General features: G+C 37.2%; 1 protein-coding gene across 1 annotated transcript; it reads right to left on the bottom strand.

Moving 5' to 3' along the window:
* Positions 1-8,201: 8,201 nt before the first annotated feature.
* On the bottom strand, positions 8,202-14,620 carry LOC146635692 (uncharacterized). The gene is made up of 3 exons (XM_085350193.1): positions 13,048-14,620; positions 8,914-8,937; positions 8,202-8,734 (listed from the first exon to the last, which is right to left on the bottom strand). Exons 1-3 carry the CDS (start codon positions 14,618-14,620, stop codon positions 8,202-8,204), a joined length of 2,130 nt encoding a protein of 709 aa, XP_085206319.1.
* Between the last annotated feature and the right edge of the window lie 4,260 nt (positions 14,621-18,880).

Genomic DNA, 18,880 nt, shown 5'->3' with positions numbered 1-18,880 from the left:
TGGACTGGATCGTTAGAGTCACATTAAAAATATATACTTTTGATCATTTTGAGAAAAAAGTTGAAATTTTATTTGTTGTTTCAGGACAAACTGCCACAGCTACTTATCTGTCTACAAAATACCTTGTTTAGATGAATTAGTGAAAACTTACTTCATAATCAGTTTTTGTAACAAAGAAAAAAAAATTTAAAAAAATAAAAATAAAATTACAAATATTAAAAAACATATTTATAATATAATAATATAATATTTATTTTATTTATAATATTTCTCTTTTAACACATATTATGTGTTGATCAGGATAAAGACACTGAAAAGAAAAATTGGTGCATCTTGAAAGTAGATAATTAAATGTCTGGTAATGGACAGATGCAAGTTTATCGATAATGACGATGGTTAAACCCTAAGGCAATAAAGAGGGCGATGATAAAGTGGCAAGAGAAGTTATTTAAACATATTTTATATTTTCAAAAGAATCTTTTTTCCCCTTCAGGCTTTTAGCCGAGTCATCATGAAGTGTTCACTGGAGCCTTTTGTGGCTGGTATCTGGAATTGGTTGGATTATAGGAACTCGATAAGTAAGTATTAAATCTGGTTCTTGTCATTCTTTCACTGAATAGAGAGAACACGACTCAGTTGGTCAAAACATTTATAATTATTTATTCAATCATCTTCTGGAAGAGAGAGACATGTATGGGCTCAAAATGCTTTTTTACGCACACAAATCTACAAAATATTTATGACCACACTTTGAGCCCAAAGGACATGCACAGCCCAAAGCCAGTTGCAAATCTCTAGCATTAGAAACCAAAAATGTGTATCATATAGGTGTTATTTTGGTCCTTTACACGTCACACATAGATTCAATAAAAATAACTCATTCTGAGCTAACTTGATGGGTGTGTGTGTGTTACTTAGTTCTGCTTTTTCTCCCTGTACATGACTGAATTAACTGAAGTAAACTGAAGCTAATGACAAATCAAAGGTGCATCTATGTTCCTTACCTAATGTGTGGTTTCTATAATCTCAAAAATCAGGAATGTAAAAGAACCCAAAACCCTGTAATAACTATAATTAGCTGACTCTTCAAGTCTCTCATTCTGCAATTTTAAATGGTAAATGGCCTGTATTTGTATAGCGCTTTATTTAGTCCTTTAACTTCAACTTCAGTTGTAGCAACCTTCAGCAGTTCATTAACTCCATCTGGTTGAGTAAAATGTCACTAACTTGCACGACACCTGCTATAAACTGTGCACATATGGAAGCCAATCAGAGATCGTACACTGTTAAACTTTCAACATCTGAGTTTATTATTAGCTGTTGAGGTTAAGCATTCAGTCAACACAGAAACACTGGGAAGGATGTCTTTTGTGGGGTGATCGTTGCTCAAGAGTTGGGAGTTCGCCTTGTAATCGGAAGGTTGCCGGTTCGAGCCCCGGCTTGGACAGTCTCGGTCGTTGTGTCCTTGGGTAAGATACTTCACCCGTTGCCTACTGGTGGTGGTCAGAGGGCCCAGTGGCGCCAGTGTCCGGCAGCCTCGCCTCTGTCAGTGCGCCCCAGGGCGGCTGTGACTACAATGTAGCTTGCCATCACCAGTGTGTGAATGGGTGGATGACTGGATATGTAAAGCGCTTTGGCGTCCTTAGGGACTAGAAAAGCGCTATACAAATACAGGCCATTTACCATTTACTATGTCCTTATGGTATAGTGAGGGTGCTGAAGCCAATCCTAGCTACCACAGGGAGAGGCAGGGTTCATCTTGGACAGGTCACTTCAGGTCAAACTCAGGACCTTGTTGCTGTGGGGCAACAGTACTAACCACTGTGCTGCCCATGAGACATAATCACTGTTATTTAATAAATTAAAAAAAAATCACAGTTTTACATACCTATTCTGTGTAACTTTATCACAGGTTTCCGGATGGTCTCCATCAGTCTGAGCTGCTCTTCATCAGTCCAGACGATAATGCCTTCAGTCTCCTGCTTCAGTACAAGCTGCTCTCCCTCCTGACTGCTGCAGAGCTCCTCCTGTTCCTCTTTAATCTGTGGAGGCTCTGGGTCCTCCTGGTCCAGACTGGAGTTCCTCTCCTGGTTACAGACCTGCTGCTCATCCAGACCCCCCTCTTCCTCACAGTCATGTTGTTGTGGGAGGTCTTGGGCAAGACACTTCACCTACCGCCTACTGGTGTTGGCCAGAAGGGGCGATGGTGCGATATGGCAGCCTCGCTTCTGTCAGTCTTCCCCAGGGCAGCTGTGGTTACAACTGTAGCTTGCCTCCACCAGTGTGTGTGAATGGGTGGATGACTGGGTGTGTAAAGTGCTTTGGGGTCCCTAGGGGGGACTAGTAAAAAGCGCTATACAAATACAGGCCATTTACCATTTTGTTCTCTATAAGGACCAGCGATGGATGTGGGGCTGAAGCCTTTAGGTTTATATTGTTAAAAAGTAATTATGAGAGAATTTGTTTCAGGTCATTTTTCAGAGTAACATGAAAGTAACATAATGAATAATGTAACAAATTAATTTTTAGTAAACTACTGCATTACTTCTAAGAAAGGTGTTCTGTGTAATATATCACCTTTCTTGAGTAATAACCTCAACAGCGGTAAGCACAGATAATTTTTGTTGATGATGAGAAACGCAAACATACTGCTCATGTATATGCACAACATTAAGTTGCTGTTTTTTAAAGTTTTAAAATTACTTTTTAAAAGTCAAGTAAACAAAATGTGTGTCAAAACAAGCAATTAGCTCGATTTTGAATTCTCTGGTCTCTGCAGTAACCTCTTTGTGGTGTATTTTTGATCAATTTAACCGATGTTTCTTTCCCATCTTCCTGTTAAACAGTCAAATATTAAGCACAGACCAGGGGCAATTCTAGGATCAGAGCTTTGGGGGTGCTGAGCACCCAGAGAGCTGCCCAGCCAGGTATGATAAACTTTACTCGTCATAATGAGACGTCTTCCCCGTCTCTGTCAGTCCCTGCATCCTTAAATGTCTCCAGTTGTCCCGAGTTCCCTCTGACTGTCTCCTTGGTGCATTTAAACCCCTGTTCCTCCCTGTCCTCATCCTCTGTTGTCCTTGTCTCCGCTATCAGTCATCATAATATTACCATCTCTGTGCAAGTCTACAAATTTCTTTATTAAATCATAAGATTCTTAAATTCATCAAGTCTCTCTGTGCTTGGGTCCTCGTCACAAAACATGACATCACTGTTTTGTACATTTTAACACAATTTAATCCCCACATTTGTGAAAGAAAAACAAAACACTTTTTGAAAAGTTTGAAACAAAACCATCAAATCTGATCATGGTTATTTAAATGCTGCAAAACATGGATTGGAATAAAAAAATACATATTCTAGCCTAAATTACTGGAGGAGAATAATGAATGATGCTCATAGTGAGTAAAAAAGTAAACTGAGTAAACAGAGATTCACTTTTAATGTGTGTGTATAATATAATACAGATACATGAAAAAAAAACACTCCCAAAAAAGAATAAATTATTACAAATAAAAATCTTTACTGCAGACACTAATTTTACTAATCTAATAAGACTAATTTTGTGTTGTAAGATTTATGAGTTTCATACTTTCATAGTGGTACTTGGAGAGCTTGACATTTTATCAGGTGGTACACACTGTAAAAAGTTTGAGAAACACTGATAAGTGTCTGTGTGCTTTTGGAAAACATTTAAAGCTGCAGTACAGAATCTTTGGAACAAGCTTAAAACATTTTTAGAATATAAACGGAGCACTCTGCTTCTCTTTACAGCTCCTCACTCCACCAGGGCTGTTTGGCACTTTCTGATAGTGTGCAAATGTGATGTACGTACTGCGGCAGTCATACAGACAACTGGACGGTCCAAATGTTGTCCTACCTATTAGTGGCTGAGGTTTTAGTAGAGTTGTGGCTGAACCACATAAAAATATATCATTAATTTTAATCTCCCCAATCAATTATAATGTTATGTTGGAATGTTGTTAAAGAGGGTCAAAAATGTTTCAACCCAGCTTGTTTTGCAGATTCTGTACAGCAGCTTTAATATAGGGAGAACACAACTTCCAGATTGTGAGTAAAATCAGGCTTTTCCTCTTCGTCAGTTTAACAGTTTTTGTTTTGCCTGTCACTGTTCCCTGTTTTCTTACCTGGTTCTTCCTGACCTTGTACTTTCTCCGCACGTTCTCCTCTTTCCTCTCTCCCTGTTTTAAGCCAGGCACTTACACCTCCGCTCCGCTGTGTCTCAGCCACCATCACCAAAGTATCTATACTTTTGTTGTTAAAATATTACATCTCAGCAAAGTACCGTATGCTTTTAATATTTTTAGCAGTGTGTAACACAAACAGCAAATATTGTCAAAAAAAAGTAAGAAATCTTTGGGGGTGCTTTGATTCATTTTTGGGGGTGCTGAAGTATAATTTAGCCCATTTTTTTACCCCCAAAAATGGGCTAAAATCGCCCCTGGGTGAAAACGTAAACTCAAAAGGAGTCAAAAGTGGCCGGTTGTATTTCAGACCTCAGTGGGTTAATCCAACAAAACATGAAAAATTAGGTTTAAATCTTTTGTTCATGACAGTGCAGATTTCTGACATTTTGTGTAATTTAAGCTGTAACAATGTGATTGTTAGACTTGTGTTTGTAAACGAACCGCCCCATGTTGTGTAGCTTTCTGGATTTTATACTTATTAGGCTACATATTTATTTATTATACAGGCTATACAGTACATAACATCAAAACTCATATGTTTTATGTAACTAAAGTGTTTAAGTATGTGGGCTACAGCCAATAATTAAGTTATAGACTATATTTACATGAAAAACATGTATACTTACTGCATTTGAATCATTTTAACCACATGTAACCACCTGCATGTGTGTTTGGAAAAAAAAAGGCTTTGATTTTGCCACCCCATTTGATTTCTTTGCCACCCTAAGAAAATTTCTTTGTAGCACAAGTAATTTTCTAAAGATACTTGCTGTAATTCCTTGTGTTTAAATTGAATTAAATAACGTTCAGCACAGTGTATGGAATTAACCAAAACATCTATTCTGTGTTGAAAGAACTGAAGCTAAACTAGTGGCACGCTGGAGTCCGTTTTGTGTAATACCAACTTGTAACACAAGATGGTGCAGTGATGACATAAACTGAAAATGTCACTCTGTCAGGCATAAATAAAACTTTGAAATTTGCAGTGTAATTAAAAAAAGAATATCTTAAAGCCAGATATGTAACTCTTCTGTGTAATTACTGTTTTTTCATATAATTAAAGCTTTTTTTTTTCCTTTTTTCTCTTTCTCATATAATTAAAGCTGACACAGAAAGTAATGAATGCAGCTTTTTAGTGGATACAGGATAAACTCACTTCTTATCAAGACACGTTTTAGGAATCTAATGACTTATTTTTAACTGCTACAAGAAATGCACACAGTAAAAAAATACAGCAGGTAATGTGGAAAAATATTTATTTTACATACTTTTAATAATAACAAAGAAAGAGACACTTTCATTTCATATCATGTGGCTTTTCTCTCCTAAACCGATCTCAGCTGAATCTACACAGAGCAGCAGAAGCTCACAGCAAGCAGATCATAAAACATACAAATATAATTGATGTGGGTGGGGGAAAGGATAGTGTGTTCCCATTTGGAGAAGTCTTCATTAACTTTATGAAATTTTACCTTTCACTGCTTTGTCAATAATCTCTTTTTATAATAATTTATTTTTTCTGCAGGCCTGAGTGGTCGGAGTAATCCATTGTAACAGAATGCTGCCAAAGTATTCCTTCCTCATAAAGAGTACGTCACCTCGCTGCTTGTTCCACTTTTACTTCAGGCTGAGAGAGTAGCTTGAACTATCAAATCCGCACTCACATGCTGTTTTAAAAGTGCTGAAACCTGGATCTTATTTGCTGTTAATATATCACATCTCATTACGAAAGGATTTATTTTTGACCACAAGATGCAAATTTCAAACACTGCTGAAGTAGATAAAAAGTGCTTAGGAGACATTTCTTGTTTTTGCGGACGTGCATATAGACGTTATACAGTTAAACATAGTTAATGATGTAACACACGCAGTGGAAAACAGTGCATCTCTAAACAGCAAAATGCAACAACAAACTTTAAAGTGAACTTCTAAAATAGTTACAAACACAGAAATCACACAAAATACTGTTGGTGGACAAAGCAAAGGATGAATTCATGAATAATCATTTCAGCAGCATGGGTCATTGGATAAGAACACCTTGGTATTTAATGGTTAAAATTTTTATTTTAGGAGAAGCTTTTTGGAGAGATATTCATAATCAACCACAGAAAACACCTCCTGGATTTATTTTGCTGCTGCCATTTTTATAACTTTTGGTTTGAGCCTTATATTTCAAGTTTGTTGACTTGGTTTTACTTCCAAATGTTGTTTACTTTTGTTTAATTGGATAATAATAGACAATAATTACTCAGTCAGCATCAACTTCTAATAGCTTTTGTTAATGTGCTAAGCTAAATCTATTCAGTCATATAATGTGTCTATTTTTACAGGGCTGTTCTAAGAAACACTTCCCATTAGACCGCCCTCCCGTTTTCCCCAGTTCAACAAGGTGTTACTTGTTTTTACTTTACTATCATTTTTATCAGTGTGAAGTCTTAACACACATTTTCTGGTGTTGTGTGTTCCCAACAAAAACTGCTGACCAGTTTCTTTAACAATCCCCCCCCCCCCCCCTCCCCCAACAAAACCATATAAAAGTCTTAGCTTACAATTCCCATTAAAGGTGTACACATTAAAATAGCCAAATAAATGTTATTGTTAACAATAATGAAGTAAAAGACAGAATAAGGTTTGTTTGTGCTATTATGCATATTATGCGTTATTGAAGTACAAGGATTAGCAAAGCAAAGCACTGCATTTCAGTAAAAGGAGCTGAGCTCCAACACCAAAATCCTAAACCTGCTTGTTGGCAGGTTTTCTCTCCCCATTCCTCACGTTGCGCCCAAACCAACTGACTGAAACTCTCATTCATTCCTTCATTTTGATAAGTTTACATTTTTACAAACACTGATATCACTGCACATTACTTTTCCTCTGTATACCTAACATCACTTACATATAACATATTTTACAATGTTATATGTAACGATTTATTATCAGCTCAGAATAAAAGTCTCTAGTCTTCATCTTTCTAATTCTGTGACTCTGTGAACAACAATGCAGTCAGACTATCAGTTTCCTTCCAATAATTTTTCATTCACAATGGCCTAATTTTTCCAGCATGAACTGAGATCTATATTTAAAATGCTGCATCCTTGCACAGCTTTCCTGAAATATTAAAAATGTAAACTCAGAAATATTAAATATTAAGCATTTATATTCAGTAATGGCAGAAATAATGAAAGTGAGATTATTACATTCCATTACTACATACATGTTTTTTTGTACTGAATAATTATTCAAATGGTAAAATGGCTGTAAACTATAGTAAAATCTGTTCATAAAAATGGCATAAAGGGGATCAGGTTGATTAAAATGACTCTTTTCTTCTCTTGTTTTTATAGATAACCATCATCTTCAGCACTGACCTTGTTTATTACTCGTTGCCATGGTGAGTTGTAGCATGAGAAGGCTTTCTTTCTTTACATACTTAAAACAGACTGAACATACTCAGAGTTGATTGAACTTGGATCGGTTGTTGTGGAAAAGGGAACTCAGAGTTTATTTTTAAACTCAGAGTTTGTTGGTTCCTGGGAAAAGGTACAGACCAGATACATCAGCATATAAATATAAAAGCAAACAGTGATCCTGCTAATGTGTAGGTTTCACCTAGAAATTAAGTATCAAATAATTAATTAGCTTAATTATGTGGGTGTGTGGGGAAAATGGATTTTAGTTTTAAAAAGAAAGTTTTGGGCTTCTGTTTCTGAAAGTGGTTATTTAAATACAGAATAGTTTTGGTGGTTTAAATTCGGCTTTAGGCTCCATGTTCTGGTTCAGCAGGCCTACATTAAGCTGGTATGGTCCTCTTTATTTGCCTCTAGATTTCAGGTCTTTCTCTATCTACTTTTCTCCTGTTGAAAAGAAATGATTACTGGGAGCAATGTTTAGATCGGACTCACTAACTAAGGTTTAGTCATAGATAGTAATTGCTCCTATTTCTGTGAAAATCTACTCGTTTGGCTGTTAACCTGCCTGCAGTGAGAGATGTTTCTATGTTAGCTGACAAAACAATACAGATGAATGTGCGTGGAGAGCAACAGCAGGGTAGAGAACATCAGTGAAGGTTGTTTTGAAGGTGTGAAGGCGGATGATACTGTCAGAGGAAACTCTGTAAAAGGACAAACTTTTGGCCTCCGAATCCAGATACACCCCGACACGACTGGAGCGCAAGGCCTGAGGAGTTACACAGACCTTCTCTTTGTTGTGCTGAACAAAAAAACCCTCATCAGCAGAAATCAGACACCACGACTTGTCATTGTGTCCCAGCTTGCAATCATCAACATCCCCTTTCCTGCCAATGTTTCTGTATGTTAACCCAACACAGAAGGGCTCTGACACCTCCAACTCAAAGTAACAGCGTCCTTTTAGTCCCTGTTTACACAGAACCTGCTGACAGCCATCAAACCTCTCTGTATGATCAGGATATGGCTGCTCCTCCTCCACCCAGGTCACCTTTCTGTTCCCTTCAGAGAGCAGCAGGTTCTTGTGAGCTGTGTTGGAGTCCAAAGTGAGCGCACAGGCATCTGGAGGTAAGAAAACACTTATAGAATCAGTAAATACAGTTTATGTCCACTGTTGGCAGCACTAAGTACATGGCTCCAGGGAAATAAGTCAGAGACTGAGGGAGCTGTTCTCTAGAAGCACAAAAACAAAAATCTGTATGTGACAGTTAACCTGTAGAATCTGTTCAACAAATAAATACCTTGTGTAACACTGTCAATGACTCCTAAAGAACAAACCGTAAGATTTAGACATTACAACATTCAGCACTTCAGATTTACACAGATACTCACATTTCTTGAACCCTGGTTTGTTCCGGTGACTTCCACCATGTTCTAAACTGTGGAGAAAAATTATAGTAGTCAAGTATTAATATACAGTGGGGCAAAAAAGTATTTAGTCAGCCACCGATTGTGCAAGTTCCCCCACCTAAAATGATGACAGAGGTCAGTAATTTGCACCAGAGGTACACTTCAACTGTGAGAGACAGAATGTGAAAAAAAAATCCATGAATCCACATGGTAGGATTTGTAAAGAATTTATTCGTAAATCAGGGTGGAAAATAAGTATTTTGTCAATAACAAAAATACAACTCAATACTTTGTAACATAACCTTTGTTAGCAATAACAGAGGTCAAACGTTTACTATAGGTCTTTACCAGGTTTGCACACACAGTAGCTGGTATTTTGGCCCATTCCTCCATGCAGATCTTCTCGAGAGCAGTGATGTTTTGGGGCTGTCGCCGAGCAACACGGACTTTCAACTCCCGCCACAGATTTTCTATGGGGTTGAGGTCTGGAGACTGGCTAGGCCACTCCAGGACTTTCAAATGCTTCTTACGGAGCCACTCCTTTGTTGCCCGGGCGGTGTGTTTTGGATCATTGTCATGTTGGAAGACCCAGCCTCGTTTCATCTTCAAAGTTCTCACTGATGGAAGGAGGTTTTGGCTCAAAATCTCACGATACATGGCCCCATTCATTCTGTCCTTAACACGGATCAGTCGTCCTGTCCCCTTGGCAGAAAAACAGCCCCATAGCATGATGTTTCCACCCCCATGCTTCACAGTAGGTATGGTGTTCTTGGGATGCAACTCAGTATTCTTCTTCCTCCAAACACGACGAGTTGAGTTTATACCAAAAAGTTCTACTTTGGTTTCATCTGACCACATGACATTCTCCCAATCCTCTGCTGTATCATCCATGTGCTCTCTGGCAAACTTCAGACGGGCCTGGACATGCACTGGCTTCAGCAGCGGAACACGTCTGGCACTGCGGGATTTGATTCCCTGCCGTTGTAGTGTGTTACTGATGGTGACCTTTGTTACTTTGGTCCCAGCTCTCTGCAGGTCATTCACCAGGTCCCCCCGTGTGGTTCTGGGATCTTTGCTCACCGTTCTCATGATCATTTTGACCCCACGGGATGAGATCTTGCGTGGAGCCCCAGATCGAGGGAGATTATCAGTGGTCTTGTATGTCTTCCATTTTCTGATGATTGCTCCCACAGTTGATTTTTTCACACCAAGCTGCTTGCCTATTGTAGATTCACTCTTCCCAGTCTGGTGCAGGTCTACAATACTTTTCCTGGTGTCCTTCGAAAGCTCTTTGGTCTTGGCCATGGCGGAGTTTGGAGTCTGACTGTTTGAGGCTGTGGACAGGTGTCTTTTATACAGATGATGAGTTCAAACAGGTGCCATTCATACAGGTAACGAGTGGGGGACAGAAAAGCGTCTTACAGAAGACGTTACAGGTCTGTGAGAGCCAGAGATTTTCCTTGTTTGAGGTGACCAAATACTTATTTTTCACCCTGATTTACGAATAAATTCTTTACAAATCCTACCATGTGAATTCATGGATTTTTTTTTTCACATTCTGTCTCTCACAGTTGAAGTGTACCTCTGGTGCAAATTACTGACCTCTGTCATCATTTTAAGTGGGGGAACTTGCACAATCGGTGGCTGACTAAATACTTTTTTGCCCCACTGTATCTATTGCCATATTAGTAATATGTGCATCTATTGTTTTATTGTTTTCAGCCCCCAACATACGGCACTGATATCTTGCACATGATCAAAATTTACTAACAGAAAAGTTGAAAAACATTACAATTTTCAAAGCCGGAAACACCAGCAAAGAAAGCTTAAGGATGTGATGTTGGACTGAATTTACTCAGGTGAAAAAATTAAAAACCAAACACCAAAGCTGTAAACACTTCAGATAAAGCAAAGTTTTATTGTGTAATCTTAATCTACACAATAATTTTCCATAATCTACAATTATGGAAAATGACCTATAAGTAGCTGCTAAGGTAGAGAAAACATCTACTGATATTTGATGGTTTGTTAGAGCCCCGATTATTATGAGTCTTGTTTGTCAACAATCACAAGGAGAAACATTACCTTATTTTATTTTGATTATTCTTTTTTTTATCATTAAAATTATCATTTTAGGGAACAGACTAATAGAGTAGTTTGTATTAGACCACATCTTTTAAAAATCAGCAGAAATGGCTTCCTGGGACATTTATATGCTAACTTTGAACTTTGCTCAGCTCAAGAAGTGTTTTAGAATACACCTCTTGACAGTCTTGCATATTAATACCTTATAAATTTGTTTGAGGATTCTATAACTATGACAGAATCAGTCTTTTTTATAAAATATTGATATAGATATATTTTTCTATTTCTGTTTTTTTCTTCCCGCTGTTTCCAAATCACTGTCATATGATTGTTGAGGTTTTCTCCATTTTCTTTGTAATAGCGTACAATATAAAGGGTCCTAAGGCAACTGTTGTGGTGATTTGGAACTATGTCAATGGAAAACTGTACTTAGTAGTCAGTATAGTTTTTTAATTATATAAGTTTGCATATGGTAGAATACTGCATGTAATCATTTGCGTTTAGAAGTATATAGTTGGTGGCATATTGAAAGAATGTCTCTTCCTAGGAGGTCTGTAACATTCCAGGGTGTTCTGGCGTTCACCCCCACATCCTAGGAGCATGGGAAAGGTTGTACCTTGTCTTATTGTTTTACGGTAGGATTAACGTAGTTATGTCAGTTTTAGTCTAAGTGCCTTTTTTACATATAGATGAACTGTTGGACTTCCAGACCAGCAGGTTAAGGGAAGTCGTTTATGGGATCACACTCTGACACACACACACACACACACACACACACACACACACACACACACACACACACACACACACACACACACACACACGCACACACGTACACCTCCACATTCCAATGTAAGGAACAAGCACCCACTGAAGTATAAATAAAGACCGGGGCAGTCTCTCATTTGCGAATCTTGGAGCCTCACTCTTGGTGTGTGAGCTCTGGAGGCTGCCCTTGCTAGCAAGAAAATCTGTGTGTTTCCCCTTTCTGATTCTCTGCTAAAGAAGTGTTTTAGAATATATCTCTTAACAAACTATTTAAGTAAAATGTAATTTAATTGGAAAAATTGAACTATGGTTCATATTTTTTTACTGCGCTTTAAAACAATAGTCAACTATTAATAAAATGGGTTAATGTATCTGAGACTTTATTATAGACAATTCAAGATTAAAAGGAAACTGCATCCACATTTAGTAGACTATTAAAGTTATATAACAGGATATACTCCATGTATTTCAATTATTTATTTATTTTTAAATTTATATAGCACTCTTCACAGACACAAAATCACAAAGTACAACATAAATTGTCCATAATGTCCAACATGGTTCATTATCTTAAATGTGTACCAGAAAAACTAATTTGCCCAATCCATTATTGAGATTCCAATGTGACAAAAGTTGAGAAGCAGACATTACACATAAAATGTTATCATAATGGCTTTAACTGAACTTATTGTAAGTGAGACAAGATACTCCTCTTGTTTCTAAAAACAATGGAACATTTATGTTTTAATCACTGATGATTGTTTCACTATTTTTCCCCTTTTCTCAGCAAAATTATCATTTTTGTCTAAAATAAAGAAAAATAAATAATAATTACAATTTCAATTGTGTGCTGCTGTTTATAAAAAAAGGCTAAACCAAAACTTAGAATTGAAAAAAAAGAAAACAAATTGGTATCAGATAATGACTTGATGAATTAATACTAAAGTAAAATAGAAAAAGACAAAAGACAACAATCATTTAAAAGTTAGACGTAGATATAATTAACTGGGTACATATGCAGGCCACTGTACATCACAAATAATTACAAGTGGAGAAAAAAATGCCTAACAATGTTACATCTTACATCTTTATGTTATTAAGGTAATTTTTTTCACCTCAAATTTCTAAATTTAAACTTTTCAAACCACTAAACAGCCCCTTAAATTTGTCACCATAATGTCCAAACCTGTACCGAAGTCCTGCCATAATTCCTTCATCCACTCTGTTGCGCATCTCCACCAGTTTCTTGACCTTCTCTGTGTCTTTTTTCTCAGTCATCTCTTCAATGAGGAAGTCCAAGTGGACATAAGTGAACACTGAATCAGCATTCAGAGAGATCTGCTCTAGAGTGACAACATGTTGGTAAGCCTGATCCAAACAGGTAGTTTGGGCTTTTTCAAGATTTTCTTTCCCATTTTCAAGTTTTGAAAGAAGGTTCTCACACTGCTCTTGATCTGCTTCATACTTCTTTTTCAACGCCTCAATGGTTTTTTTTACTTTTACTGTCTTGTTGACATACCGCCACTGGCCTTTCACGTGTTTTGATGCAGGACAGTTGTTGGTACAAACAGTACACTTGCCTCCTTTCATGACCTCACAGTGTGCAGGTTTCCAGGCCAGTGTACACCCAGGATAGTGACAGGTCTCTTTACACTCTTCACAGCAGACGGCTCCACCATACCAAAACAACCACATACCTCCATCAATCTCTTCCTTGGCCTTGTAGTGCTCATCAACTTCTATGGTGAAGCACTCACCTGTTTTCAGTTTTTCCTTGTGTTTCTCTAGACCTTCCTGAGTCTGTTTGATCTCTATCTGCTTTAGTTTAATCATCTCAGTTCTGTCAATTAGATTGTTAATGCAGGCTGCAAGTCTGATCCGCTCATTTAGGACTTTCACAGTTGTCTCCAGCTTCTGAGGTGTCGTTTTTTCCAGGAAAGCTGTGAAAAGACTCATTCCTCTCATTGTTAGTGCCCATGCTTGTTCTAATGCAAACTCAGTTTCATCTGTTATTTGTGTGCTCAGGCAGTTATTGAACACAAAGTAAACAGGCTGATTATTTGCCTTTTTGGCACATTTAATGCTTCCATCTTTAAGAGCTTTAAGGGCATTAGTTGGTGGCATTCCATCTGAATGTGTGATGAAGGCAACAATCTTTTCCTCCAGGTCTTTTCCAAACAGTGACACAACTGAATTAAAGACATATCTCAGTCTGTCACTCAGTCTATTCTCAGTTGCCTTCATCACCAGACCCACTGCATGAACTTCATGAACTCCATCTTCTGATCGAAACAAGTCGTGTAATTTCTGAGTAATAACAGCATCATATTCAAGAGCTTTGGTGTCTCCAAATCCAGGAGTATCGATGATGGTCAAAGAATATGAGAGCGTTTTACCTTCAAAACCAAAGATCTCATAAACTGACACCTTTGATGTCACACTTCCTGATTTCATGTCTTTCTTGGTGTCGTCTACAATCTTATACCAGTGGTTGTCACCATTTTTCACACCCATTGCATAGTTTAGAATAGTGTTGATTAATGTAGATTTTCCTGATCCTGTCTCTCCAACAAGCAAGATAGTTTTATTTGGCTTGCTTGGATCTTTTTTACCAAGAGTACATCTTCTAAGCTTGGACACTTCTTCCTTGTCTCCATCAAGATTGCTCACATTTAGTCTTAACTGATAACAAACGGGAGGCCCATCACTGGTCACAGAATTTTCCAAAATATAATCCTGAAACATCTTTTTGGTCCTGTGTGTGTGTGTGTGTGTGTGTGTGTGTGTGTGTGTGTGTGTGTGTGTGTGGGGGGGGGGGGGGGGGGGGGGGGGGGGGGAGCAGTAAAAAACAAAAAAATTAAAAGAGCAAATGCATATACAGGGACTCTATGACTATTTCTTAACGTGTTTAGCTTTAGTTTTCATAGGACTGAAACATCCACATCCACACAAACATCTGACTATATACAACTTCATTGTGTAAAATCTGTAAAACAAACAAAGACATCATGCAATGAATAATAAATTCATTGCATGATGTATGGCAAATAAAAGACATGGTTCACAATCTAAACCATAGCAGGGCTCTAGAGTGCGACCAATTTGGTCGCAAATGTTACCTTATGTAACAAATTTGTAACAAAAGTACATAAAGAATTACTAGTTAGTTAGTTACTAACTAACTAGTAATGTTACCTTATATAAAAACATGCTATGTAAACAAAAGGTAATGATCATCATTAGTTTTCTTACCTGTGTATTTAGGTTTGCCAATGACCAAAGAAAACAGATGAGAAGTCAATGTTGAGAATGCTGCTTTTATAAATCTTCATAGACAAGGAAGAATTTCTGAAAACACACAAAAAAGATTAACACAGTAAATTTAAGTGGAAAATGAAAATGATAGCAACCCTTTACATTCCCTTGACTTCCTAGTTAAATAATAATTGTTTAGCTGAACTTGTGCCCTTTCTATGAAATCACGTGACATCAGACACACATACACACACTCAAACAGACAGACCTCTGAGTGCAATCAATACATGACCACAAAAGAAATAACACTTGAAATTAATGTTTATTTTAAATGAAACCTCACACCCACTTTCACAGTGTCTGCATTTTGACAATATGTTGTATTATTAGCAAAGGTGTTAATGCTATTAATGCACATTGTTATGCACAATAAGCATATTATATGTGTGACTACTTTAATTTAATGTAAAACCCTGCATTACACCTTACAGTTTATCAGTGTTGAAAAATTAATTTATTTTACTGTGACAGTATGTTAACAGGTTTGAGAGTTAGCAAGTAGGCTAAATCAAACAGAGAAAAATAAATGTAACTTCTGTTATCATACTGTAATCAATTTTCAATAAAGCGACTGTTTTTGAGCAGAAAAATATTCTTGCATCTCCCTCCTTCCTTGTAAAAAATGCCACCTTTCACTTTTTTCTTTAACCAAACTGAAAGTAAAAAGAAAAAAAAAGGGGGGGGGGGGATTAAAGAACACATTATTTCTAATTTCTTACCTGCGAATGAGCGAGAATGAATGAGAAATCAGTCTTGAGCCTGAAGCACTGCAGCTTTACATGAAGAGAAACTTTACATACTGTAAAGCCAGAGAGAAGTTCACCATAAGAACAAGCCTTTGCCTTCACTTTCTGTTTAGCTGAAACTTCCCCAGTTCTATGAAATCACATGACCTCTAAAGACACACCCAAACACATAGACTTATATAACTATCTTTTTGATCTTCACAAAGATAGCTTGTGTGACGTGTAATAAAACATATCACACTCCTTAAACAAAAAGAGAGATAGGAAATTGATTTGTTCTTTTGATATGAATGCTGTAACTCTGAATTTTAAGTTTAATAAAAAGTTTAATAAAAGCAACAATTACATTGATTTATTGATTTGTATAGCACACTTCACGGGATAAAAACCACACAGTGGTTCACAATAATATAAAAAGGAAAAACATAAAAGAGCAGAATCAAACATACGACACAAATCTAGTTAAAAGCCAGTCATAAATGAGTCTTAAGATGATGTTTAACGCTCTGGGGTTCAGGGTATAATTGGCCATTTTTGACTACTTTTGATTTTACCTCTATATTTCACCTTTAAAAAACTTTTTTTTGCCTTATTTTGCATTATTATTTTCAGCACAACCTCAAATATCTGAAATTTTAAGTTTCAGATATTAGCTGTATTAGCACAATTGATCTAAATTCAGATAAAAAACTTAAAATCTGAGTAGTAAAAGCGAGTGATATTTTTTACTATAAAAACCACAAAAGTACTTAACGAATCATTTTCATTACTTGAAATGCAAATGGAAATTGTAAATGTGTTAAAATTATGCACAAGTTTTGCAAACAACAAAGTTATATAAGGATAAGGATTTTATTTGTCAGCTGCAGCTGAAAAGATGACCAAGTCGACCATACAGACAATACATACAATATACAGACTTACACTGGGGAGGCAGGTCAGGTTAGGCAGCAAAAAAAGGGATAGACAGTGAGACATGTAACATTTAGGGGCAAATTCAGGAGAGAAAAAGGATTCCTGCCCATAAATAATTACGCACACCCCACTTTTCAGTTATTTATTTGTAAAAAATGTTTGGAACCATGTATGATTTTCGTTCCACTTCTCACGTGTGCACCACTTTGATTTTGGTCTTTCACGTGGAATTCCAATAAAATTGATTCATGTTTGTGGCTGTAATGTGCCAAAATGTGGAAAAGTTCATGGGGCCGGATACTTTTGCAAGCCAGTGTATTATTCTTAAATAGTTTTCAGTTGATTACTTTGAATTTGTCAATTATTTAGAATTGCGGCCTTTTTTGGTTTGTCTTCACAGGCCCTGTTACTGCGAGTCCCCGTCAGTTCAAAACTTATCAGAAAAATCCAACTGTCCACTGTTCCAGAATCTGTGAAGCAGCTTCAAGATGAACTACAAGTATATGGCGTTATTTTTGTGCCACTATTCTGAGCGCACGTAAAAAAAAAATTGCAGGTGCAAGTGTTGCATTTTGAGGAGAAATTTATTTTGAGCGAAGGACAGCTACATTTGAGTGAGCAAAACTCATTGCTGCGTGCAAAAATATATGACAGTGTTTGCTATTATCCATACACACACACAATAGCAGCCCCTCTCACTCAATTTTTGCATTTGTGCTTGCTCGCAATGTGTTGGTTGTGCTCTCAACATTTCTGCCCGTGCACGCTCAACTCTTTCTGTACACCGTTATATTTGTGCCACAAAACCAGCCAATCACAGACTTGGATGCAAAAAAATCTGATTGGCCGTTTTCGTCTCCGATCAGCTCGAAATGACGAAATGCAATATCCCAGAATCCATTTTGTCCAAACCTCAAATGAGGCAGTGGTGGAGGAACACAGAGTGGCGGAGTTTGAAATATTTCTCTTTCTGGGTCACAAAATAAATTTTAAGATATTTTCATGCGAGAATGGTGTCTTATCAAGACATCACATATTTGCATAAGTGCTCTAATGTTTTCGGAGATGTATGGATAATAGCAAACACTGAAATACATTTTTTGCACGCAGCAATGAGTTTTGTTCACTCAAACTGTTCTTCGCTCGAAAGAAATTTCTCCTCAAAATGCAACACTTGCACCTGCAAATTTCTTTTACGTGCCCTCAGGACAGTGGCACAAAAATAATGCCATACAAGCAAAGCTTGGACTTGAAGGTAATTTTGCAATACAATATGAAGACCCAGATTTTGGGAATGCACTTTGCAACCTGATGGATATTAATGAGCTACCTGCTGAACGGGCAGTGTTGCACCTCATTTGGGAGGAAAATGCACCAGACCTACATGCGTAGCACTTCACAGTGGCCAAATCCATTTCCTATCCCAACCTTTTCCTATGATGTAGAGTTAAAACTTTGCAAAGGGCAATGAGGTATATGAGAAAGCAGGGGCAAATTTAATCATCTCACGCTGTTTGGATTACACAGAGCCTTGGCTGGACTCTTTTACTCCAGACACTGCGAGCTAGCGGGCCACGCTACGTTACAGTTAAGTAAAGAAGGGAATTTCAAAAGGAAACAGTTCCCACAGGAAACAAACCAGGACGTGTTTGGCAGTTAACTGGTGGTGTTATGTTTAAGTAGCATGGGTACAAAACACAGTTATGCTGCTCTTTGATCACACAGTGAATGAGGCTTGTAGAAAAGGGACAGAATTTTGACACTGAGAACAATGTGAATAGTCTGTCAGTAGATGATCTACACCACTGCCGCCTGCCAGATTGTGTATATTATGTATGTATGAATGAACTGAATTCTGGTGAGAACATCAAAAATATTTTAGGATTAAGATGTAGTGCATTGTAATGATGTGTATATTTGAACAAATACACCTAAATATTGTTTGAACATATTTAGATAAATTCCTGTGTTTTCAGAGCTTTAAATTTTCCAAATTTCATCAAAACTCAGTTAATACAGTTGCTTTGAG

The sequence above is a fragment of the Diplotaxodon limnothrissa genome, linkage group LG3, assembly GCF_057381915.1.
Source record: "Diplotaxodon limnothrissa isolate DT_005_m linkage group LG3, D_limnothrissa_male_GT1.1, whole genome shotgun sequence".
NCBI classification, from domain to species: domain Eukaryota; kingdom Metazoa; phylum Chordata; class Actinopteri; order Cichliformes; family Cichlidae; genus Diplotaxodon; species Diplotaxodon limnothrissa.
This window is presented reverse-complemented; position numbering and strand designations above follow the sequence as displayed.